Source organism: Bison bison, unplaced genomic scaffold, assembly GCF_000754665.1.
Source record: "Bison bison bison isolate TAMUID 2011002044 unplaced genomic scaffold, Bison_UMD1.0 scf7180017864249, whole genome shotgun sequence".
Classification (NCBI taxonomy): Eukaryota; Metazoa; Chordata; class Mammalia; order Artiodactyla; family Bovidae; genus Bison; species Bison bison.
Window position 1 is genome coordinate 269517 of NW_011494821.1, and position 9817 is coordinate 279333.

The 9817-nt window shown below is 53.5% G+C and overlaps 1 protein-coding gene across 6 annotated transcripts in view; it reads left to right on the forward strand.

Annotated features, from left to right (window-relative positions):
* DLG4 (discs, large homolog 4 (Drosophila)) overlaps positions 1-9817 on the forward strand; it is a 23152-nt gene that overhangs the window by 10947 nt on the left and 2388 nt on the right. For 4 of the 6 annotated variants that reach the window (XM_010847346.1, XM_010847349.1, XM_010847352.1 and 1 more), the window contains 15 exons: positions 309-362; positions 499-549; positions 753-877; positions 974-1143; positions 1232-1368; positions 1521-1665; positions 5361-5656; positions 5770-5872; positions 6199-6313; positions 7617-7793; positions 8062-8098; positions 8208-8235; positions 8367-8414; positions 8521-8622; positions 8941-9113. In XM_010847346.1, the coding sequence (XP_010845648.1) occupies positions 309-362; positions 499-549; positions 753-877; positions 974-1143; positions 1232-1368; positions 1521-1665; positions 5361-5656; positions 5770-5872; positions 6199-6313; positions 7617-7793; positions 8062-8098; positions 8208-8235; positions 8367-8414; positions 8521-8622; positions 8941-9113 (1761 nt within the window). Of the gene's footprint in view, positions 1-308; positions 363-489; positions 550-752; positions 878-973; positions 1144-1231; positions 1369-1520; positions 1666-5360; positions 5657-5769; positions 5873-6198; positions 6314-7616; positions 7794-8061; positions 8099-8207; positions 8236-8366; positions 8415-8520; positions 8623-8940; positions 9114-9817 lie in introns of all 6 variants that reach the window. The other 2 variants (XM_010847347.1, XM_010847348.1) reach the window with 1 other exon arrangement.

Below are 9817 nucleotides of genomic sequence, written 5' to 3' on the forward strand. Positions count from 1 at the left end.
GGCCGGCCCCCCCCCAACTCCCGGCTCTATACCATCTGCTGCTCCCCCATCTGGCTGTCTCTCTCTTCCTGCTTCTCAGACACCTCCTTCCACATGCAGGGGGCCTGGGCTGGGCAGAGTTGGGGCCAGCACGTGTACCTGTGTGTTTGTAACGTGGATCAAGGCTGGGTCCTTCAGAGAGTTGAGGGGAACAGAGCGGGCCAGGTTAAGAGGCTGAGAGGGTAGCCATGGTGGGGGGGTCTCTTGGTTACGGGCTCCCTCTTGAGCCAAGGCTCAGGCAGCTTTTCATCTCCTTTTTTCCCTCACAGGCCAATTCTCCCCCTGTGATTGTCAACACAGATACCCTAGAAGCCCCAGGATATGTGAGTTGTTTAGATTTTGGGGCTTTTACAGAAGGGAGGAGGGAAGGCCAAGTCCCAGCAGCAGGGTAGGGTCAGGTGCTCAGGCAGGAAGTCTGTCTCATGGCTTTTGTGTTTCTGGCCCGTGCTGGAGTTGCAGGTGAACGGGACAGAGGGGGAAATGGAATACGAGGAGATCACATTGGAAAGGGTGAGCAGGCTCATGCAGCCCAGGTCCTCCCCCCTTGCCCCCTGTCTGTGCTCCTCTCTGTGCCCGTGTTTTCTCAGTGGCCAGCCTCTTAACCCTGTCCCTTCCTGCTCCGGTCACAGCTCCCCAACCCTCTCCCCTCCCCTCTCACCCAGTCTAGAGTAGGCGGTGAGGGGAGCTGACCCTCTTCCCCTCCTTCTGCCCAGGGTAACTCAGGTCTGGGCTTCAGCATCGCAGGTGGCACTGATAACCCCCACATCGGCGATGACCCTTCCATCTTCATCACCAAGATCATTCCCGGTGGGGCTGCAGCCCAGGACGGCCGTCTCAGGTGGGGAGAGGAGACGGGTTAGGATGCTGGCTCCCTTGAAAGGGAGGACCAGGGCGGCAGGAAGCTCCTGGCTCAGGCCCACCTTGCTGCCCTCAGGGTCAACGATAGCATCTTGTTTGTCAATGAAGTGGACGTGCGGGAGGTGACCCACTCAGCGGCGGTGGAGGCCCTCAAAGAGGCAGGCTCTATTGTCCGCCTCTACGTCATGCGCCGGAAGCCTCCGGCTGAGAAGCTCATGGAGATCAAGCTCATCAAGGGGCCTAAAGGTAGCGACCCAATTAGGTTGCCACCCCCCTCCCGCTATCCTCTGCCCCAGGGGACCTGGGGACTCACCTCTGCCCTCCCTCCACCCAGGTCTTGGCTTCAGCATCGCTGGAGGTGTCGGGAACCAACATATCCCTGGAGATAACAGCATCTATGTGACCAAGATTATCGAAGGGGGTGCTGCCCACAAGGACGGGAGGTTACAGATCGGAGACAAGATCCTAGCGGTGAGTGGGGGCCCCCATCACTCTTCTAGCCCACACCTGGGTCTTGCCTGCTGGCCTGGTGCCTGCTCAACCTTCCTGATGGGCTCGCCCTCAGCACGTCCATCTTGAGGTTGTTTCCGGTTCTGTCTGAGCTCTGCTTCCCTTGGCCCCAGGTCAACAGCGTGGGGCTGGAGGACGTCATGCATGAGGATGCCGTGGCAGCCCTGAAGAACACGTACGATGTGGTCTACCTAAAGGTGGCCAAGCCCAGCAATGCCTACCTGAGTGACAGCTATGCTCCCCCAGACATCACGACCTGTGAGAGCCCTCCAAACCCTGGAGCTCCCCATGCCCCCCACCAGTCACCCCATGACATCCCCATTGACCCTGCCTCTTCAGATCCTTCCCCTGAACTGGCCAGAACCTCTATCACTTCCTTTAGTTGGAGAATAGATGGAAAATTGGTCACCGTCAAAGAACTAGAAAAGATTGTCAATAGTCCCTCCCCCCGAAGGCACTAGATGGTTTTATGGCTAATTTTATCAAATCCTCATGGACTAGGTAATTCTTATGCTTTTTCTGAGCATAGGGAAAGATAAAACGTTTCATATTTCATTTTATAAGGGCATCTGAAAATGGTCACAAGGATAATGTAAGAAAGTAGGGAGCTCCCTGGTGACCTAGTGGTTAGGATTCAGGGCTTTCATTGCTGTGGCCTGAATTCAGTCCCTGGTCAGGGAACTAAGATCCTGCAACCCCATGGTTCAGCCAAAAAAAAAAGAGGAAAGTATAGGTTAATTTTGCTTCTGAACAGAGATGTAAAAGTTTCTAATGACATAGTTGCAAAACAAACACAGGGGCATATTAAGGGAGTAACGTTGTCACAAAGTTGGGTTCATTTCAGGGAATTAAAGGTGTTTCCATATTATGAAACCTCTAAGTATGAGTCATTGTATTTAAAAAGTTAAGGGAGGGAAGGACTTCTTTGGCAGTCCAGCAGTTAAGACTCCATGCTTCCACTCCAGGGGCCACCAGTTCGATCCCTGATCCCTGGTCTTTGGGGAGCTAAGATCCCATCTGCCACGTGGCTTGGCAAAAAAAAAAAGGTAGAAAAAACAGTAAGTTCATTTCACACAGATGTGGGAAAGGCATTTGATGAAATTCAACGTCATATTCTGAAAGGGAAACTTAGTATACTAGGAACAGAGGAGTTTTCCTTAACATGATTGAAAAGTGTTATCAGAAATCAACAGTGAACACATTGTAATGATAAAATCCTATCTGTGTGTCCATTAAGTTAGGAACTAGGCAAGGAAGCCTCTTCCTGCTACTGTTAGTCCACATTGCTTTAGAGCAGGGTTTCTCAACGTTGGGGCTATTCACATTTTTGTACTCGGCAATTCTTTGTTGTGGGGGGCGTTGTTCTGTGCACTATAGTATGTTTAACAGCAGCCCTGGCCTCTACCAGATGACAGTGGACCCTTCCCCTCGAGTCAGAACAACCAAAAATGTCTTTCAGTTCAGTTCAGTTCAGTCGCTCAGTCGTATCCGACTCTTTGCAACCCCATGAATCACAGCACGCCAGGCCTCCCTGTCCATCACCAACTCCGGGAGTTCACTCAAACTCAAGTCCATTGAGTCGGTGATGCCATCCAGCCATCTCATCCTCTGTCATCCCCTTTTCCAAATGTCCCCTGGGGGTGAGGGGGGCTGCAAAATTACCCTGCTGCGAATCACTGCTGTAAAGATTTCAGGCAGGGTAGCAAGAGAAAAAAGAATAAATGTTACATTTCAGTGGGGAGAATCAAACTTATCCTTATTTGTAAGTTATACTTATGTCCATCTAGATTAAAATTTAAGTAAATTAAATGAAAACCTTAAAAATAATAGGTAGGGTTAAGAATGTGGCTATATGTAAGATAAAAAGCATGAACTAGTGACTTCCTAGCAATAAGAAAATATAATGGGTAAAAAGATCCTTTTTGCTATAGGAAAAAAGCTATAAAATTTTTAGAGGACTTCCCTGGTGGCTCAGTGGTTAAGACTTCACCTTCCAATGCAGAAGGTATGAGTTCAATCCCTGGTCAGGGATCTATGATTCCATATGCTTCTCAGCCAAAAAACCAAAACATGAAGCAGAAGCAATATTGTAACAAATTCAATAAAGACTTTAAAAATGGTTCACATTAAAAACATCTCTAAAAAAATTCTTAGAAAGATAAGCTTGATCAGAGGGCAGATTTATATCAGTAAATGACCTGTGTCAGATTTATATCAGGTAAATGATGAAACTTTACTGTAGGGCATAAAAGAACACTAAAGAACTGGAAAGTCACAGCATGTTTCCTGATGCAAAAAACATAATATGCTAAAGATCTCAACCCTCTCCAAGTTTTTCTCTAATTTTATGCAATCCTCATCAGAATGTTAATGTTCACCACCCCCCACCCCCAACTGGAAAATTACATTTGGGAGAAGAGCTAAGAAATTTTTGGAAAAGAATGAGATGTGACTACTTCATCCAAATCTGAAATCATACTGTAAGACCATATTAAAATCACATGGCCTTGTTTCTAGACACTATAACCTATCAGAGGGAACCTTGGGTCCTTGGAGAAAGGGCCAGATCTAAGACTTGAGCAAGGAATGTGTAAGATGAACTTGTAACATCTTTCATATTAGCAAAACTCTTTGTGACCCCATGGACTGTGGCCCATTGGGCTCCTCTGTCCGTGGAAGTCTCCAGGCTAAACTGGAGTGGGTTGCCATGCCCTACTCCGGGGGATCTTCCTGACCCAGGGATCGGACCCAGGTCTCCTGTATTGCAGGTGCATTCTTTACCATCTGAACCACCAAGTTTTCACTTGAGAACTTTCCCATCTTCTAGCAAAAGCATTAAAAGAACAAGTTATCTTTTAAACCTTTAAAAAAAGAAGAAAGCAAGGAAGATATTCAAGGGTTGTGTCAAAGGCAGGAGCCAAGTTGAAACTGGCCATTCAACCAAAACTCAGTAAATATTTAAAAATCTACAGGATTATAAGGATACTTCAAAACAACTAGGTACCTTTGGAAGATGCTAGGGAACTTGTACATTCTGAATACTGGCAAGCAAAGGGTAAGAGTCAAGCATTTATTCTCTTTTCCTATGCATATTGCACCGTAGAGTGACCAGTGGTTGACCGGGGAACATTCTTTTTTACAGACAAATTCTGACTAATAAATGTTCCTTCCTCAAAAAAAAAAAAAAAAGAAATATACATGGGCACTATTTGCCATCCTCAGTGAACTGTCAAGTCCAGGCAGTGATGGTCAGTGGCTGCTAAAACTCTTAGGTGAGAGGCTAATGGCGAGCTTTATAATGAATGGATCAGGCTGACAACACCCCAACCTATGGATTTGTATCTCAAAAAACGCAACCTGACATCGCATCATGTCGTGATGCAGAAAGTATGCAGCAGCATCTAGGAAATAATTCTGTCAAAAATTGAACTTGAGTCTCTACACAGGTGACCACTTGACAGGAGATGCAGGGCAGGGATGTAAGCAGTGATCTACTTGTTAGGGTTTCCCACTATTTCCTAAAAGAAGGTGGGAAATTCTGCTAGACAAATGACCTAGTTTTCTCACCAAGTGAATGACCAGGAAGTGGGGGAAACAGGGAGAGGAATTTTATAGATGATATGAGAGATGGTTCAACTGAACTAAAAGCCCCAAAGCCTGGTATTAATATTCCCCTTGGCTCCATACCCCTGGCATACCTAGGTCATGTACCCTTCAGATCCACTCGCCCCTAGGAGAACCCACCCCTACCATGCCCTTTGAATTCCTGCTCCCTGACATTGCTGTGACCATCATGTTCCCTTACACCCCAGCCTTGTTTCTCTGGCATAGTGACGTGCCCTTCCCCTGAGCCTGGTTCTGCTGCTTTCCTCGGGAGGAGGTGGAGTGGTGGGCGTTGTCTCCCTCCGTGCATTTTCCATTGCATCCGTCCTTCCGCCCATGTCTTCCCTCAGCTTATTCCCAGCACCTGGACAATGAGATCAGTCACAGCAGCTACCTGGGCACTGACTACCCCACCGCCATGACCCCCACCTCCCCTCGGCGCTACTCCCCCGTGGCCAAGGACCTGCTGGGGGAGGAAGACGTCCCCCGAGAACCGAGGCGGATTGTGATCCACCGGGGCTCCACGGGCCTGGGCTTCAACATCGTGGGTGGCGAGGACGGTGAAGGCATCTTCATCTCCTTCATCCTGGCCGGCGGCCCCGCAGACCTCAGTGGGGAGCTGCGGAAGGGGGACCAGATCCTCTCGGTAAGGGAAGACCAGCCCCTGCCCGGACCACCCCCTCCCCTCCAGCCAGGGCTCATGTAGGCTGGAGCCCGGCCCCCATCTCCAGTGACTCAAGCTCTCCCCGCTCTCTCTAGGTCAATGGCGTTGACCTCCGCAATGCCAGCCACGAGCAGGCTGCCATTGCCCTGAAGAACGCGGGTCAGACAGTCACGATCATCGCTCAGTATAAACCCGAAGGTACTGGGCCCGAGACATGGGTTCAATCCCTGGGTCAGGAAGATTCCCCTGGAGAAGGAAATGGCTACCCATTCCAGGATTCTTGCCTGGGAAATCCCATGGACAGAGGAGCCTGGCGGGCTACAGTTCATGAGTTTGCAAAGAGTTAGACACAGCTGAGTAACTAAACAGGAATAACCAAGCCTGAAGCTCCGCCTCTCAGATGGTGCTCAGAACTCTGTCTCCTGGCTTCTGCAGAGTTCGGGGGAGGGGGAGGGGAGAGGCTGACAGTAGGGAGGGAGACAGTAGGGAGGCCAGAGCTCAGGAACCTTCTTGTCCTTCCTCAGAGTACAGCCGGTTCGAGGCCAAGATCCATGACCTTCGGGAACAGCTCATGAACAGCAGCCTGGGTTCAGGGACTGCCTCCTTGCGGAGCAACCCCAAAAGGGGTTTCTATATCAGGTCGGATGCTTCCTGGCTGGGCCCCTCTTCATTTCATGGCCCCTCATCCCCCAGCCAGCTCTCCCTCCTCAGTCTTGCCTGGCTCTTGTCCTACCTCCCACTCCAGGGCTGGAGACGCATAGGTTAGCATTGAGAAACACTCCCTAGCGACTAGAAAACAGCCTCAGCCTCAGTGATCCCTACTGCTTCCTAGCCCCTAGTCACCCTGGCAACTCCCCCAGGACCCCCAGCTGCCACACAGTCTGGTAACTCAAAGGTTAATGCCTGGCAGAGCAGGGGGCCTCTCAACTTTTGGAATATTGCCCAGCCCCATGGGATAACACATTCCAGGGGAAGTGGACCACCGCTCTCTCCAAGCTGACCCTGTCTCCCAGGTGGCATTTTGCTACCTTCTTAGGGCTCCTCCCACTGGCTCCTTTTTCTTGTCTGCCCAGGTGTAGGCGGTTTGTCTGAGCTTCTTCCCCTCCCTCCCTCTGGGCTCCCGGTCTGCTCACATGGCCTCCCCTTCTGCTCGCTCTGCCAGTGTCTCTCAGAGCATTCAGCCCAGGCCTGACCTCTTCCCCATGGTCCAGACCTGCAGCTCCAGCCATCTGCTTTCTGGACACATCCCTGGGTTGTCCCACAGGTGTTCATACTCAGCATGCCCCAGAGCTAGCTCATCTCTTCTCCCGTGCGCTCGTGCTCTCTGTCCTGCCCAGTCGGTGTCTCTTTTCCTGAATGGCACCACTGTCTGCCGAGACACCTGGCTCAAACCGGAGCCTCGCTCGGCCCTTCTCTCTTTGTCGGGTCCAGTTAGCTCCCGGGGCTGGTCAGTTCTGACTCCCAGATGATGCTGATGATCCTGGAGTCCCTTCCCATCTTTCTAGCCCTGGTGCTTTGCTTGGCATCTCTGGTATCTCTGCAGTCATTCCTTCCCTTGTCCTGACCCTGGAGTTGTCACTTACAGGTTGTCACTTAAGGCTACTCTACTGCTGAGGGTAGCCGGACTTGGGTCCGTGTTACCCCTGTGACTGGCGTGCATGCATGTGGCAGCTGCTTTCTTAGGAGGGTGCTGTTCTCAATCTTACTCTCAAAATCGCCCCCGATCCGTAGGCTGTCTGATCCCTGACATAGCGAGGATTGAATGGCTGTTCATAGTTGTAGAGCTTTAGGTTCCCACACAGTTCTGGGGTTCATCAGAATCCACAGCATCTCTGGGAAAGCCACCAGTGGCCATGCGGGTCTGTAGACCCCTAGGCAGAACCTCTGGGCTCTCAGGGGCCTTGGCCCTCACCAGACTGACTGGAGGCTACCTGCCCTCCAGGGCCCTGTTTGACTATGACAAGACCAAGGACTGCGGCTTCCTGAGCCAGGCCCTGAGCTTCCGCTTCGGGGACGTGCTTCATGTCATTGATGCCAGCGATGAGGAGTGGTGGCAGGCACGGCGGGTCCACTCCGACAGCGAGACTGATGACATCGGCTTTATCCCCAGCAAGCGCCGGTGAGCCTTCTTGCCCCTGAAGCTCCCAAGGGCCCCAGGGTGGGCAGCCAGCAGGGAGGGTGTGGGTCCACCCCCAACTTCTTGGGGATCTGTCTGCTGACCCTTTGTGGGCACCACGACTCACGTGAGCCCTTGGGACAAACACCGCATTTAGGAGCGTGGGGCCAGGGGCTGCTGGGAGACGGAGTTCTCGGCTGCCCTGGGGGTAGGGGCAAGAGGGCCCTTCACTGGGCATTTCTCTACCCCCGTCCCTCCATGTATTCCTCAGGGTTGAGCGACGGGAGTGGTCACGGTTAAAGGCCAAGGTAAGTGGAGAAGGCCGGGAGCTCTGGTGCAAGAGCGGAGGTGGGCAGGGCGGTGGAGCTCGTGGGTCTGGACTCCTGACCAACTGCATGGCCTGCTCTGTCTCCGTAGGATTGGGGCTCCAGCTCTGGATCACAGGGTAGGTTGGGTCAGTTTGGGAAGACCTGCGGGGAGAGGGGCCCTGGGCTTCTTTTGAGTCCTCGGGAAGGCCGGTGGGGGCCCTGTATCCCCTGCCTCCAAGGCACTTGTAGATGCCCTGCCTCCTGTTAGGTCGAGAAGACTCGGTTCTGAGCTACGAGACAGTGACACAGATGGAAGGTGAGCCCTGGCAGCGCGCCCTGGCCCAGCCCCCTGCCCCGGCTCTGCCCCTCCCCCCTGCCTGACCCTGATCTCTGCCACTGCCTGACCACCACGCTCTCCTCAGTGCACTATGCTCGCCCCATCATTATCCTCGGGCCCACCAAGGACCGCGCCAACGATGATCTCCTCTCCGAGTTCCCCGACAAGTTCGGATCCTGTGTTCCCCGTAAGTGCAGGGCCTTGGGGGGCGGTGGGGGGTGGGGCCCAAGGGGTCACAGGCAGAGTCACTTCCGAACACAGGGGTTCTCAGACAAGGGTGCTGCTCAGCCACCCTCACGTCCACCGGGACCGTCCCAGGCCGGAGACTCGGACGACCCAGAGGTGCTGGGGGAGGCAGCTCCACCCCTCTCTCCTGGCCTCGGTCTCCCCAGCAGCCCCCTTCCCTGGAGGACCAGCTGGGCTCTCCTGGGGGGTCGCTGTAGGCAAGGTTGAAGCTGGAGGGATGGTGGTTAGATCTTTGGTGGGTGGGGTGACTTCCTGGCAGATACGACGCGGCCCAAGCGGGAATACGAGATAGATGGCCGGGATTACCACTTTGTGTCGTCCCGGGAGAAAATGGAGAAGGACATTCAGGCCCACAAGTTCATCGAGGCCGGCCAGTACAATAGCCACCTGTATGGAACCAGCGTCCAGTCCGTGCGAGAGGTGGCAGAGCAGGTAGGAGCCACGGCCCGTCCTCCTCCTCCTTCCCCCCATGGCCTTCCTCAGCTCTCTAACTCTCTTTCTCTCTCTGTCTCTCTCCCTGCTGGGTCTCCACCCCACCTCCTCCTCCTCTTGGGCAACTCTGTCTGACTGCCTGCTCTCTGGTGCCCTGCTCCCCCACCCCTCCTCCCTTGGTCCCTGACCCCAAACTCCATGCTGCCATCTGTCCCCTCTTCCCTCTCCTTGCCCCGTTTCACCTCTCTTCCTGTGGCCTTGTCCTTGGTGGCTTGGCCCCCCACAACTCGGGCCCTCCCTCCTGCTGGCTTCCCTTTGGCCCTCTCCCCTCTCCCCTCACCTTTCCTGGGGTCTCCACTTGCCTCTCCCACTCCTCTGCCCTCACCTTCTCCCTGCTGCCGCCACCCTGCCCTCTTCCCTCCACGGCCCCTTTCTCCATCTGCCTCTCCTCCCTCCCATCTGTCTCTCCTTGTTCCTTCCATCTGTCTGTCCTCTGTCCGTCCTCCCTGCCCTCCCCTCTATCCTACTTCCTTTCTCCTTCCTTTTCTTGCCCCACCTGCCTGGCTCCGCCCCCTTGGCCTTGCTCTGCGCCATCTTTTGGGTCCCCTCCCTGCCTGTCCTCCCTGTTCCCTCCATCCCCTCCCTCCTGTGCGGGCCCCTCCCTTGCTCTCCGTCTGTCCCTCTCCTTTTTTCACTCTGTCTGT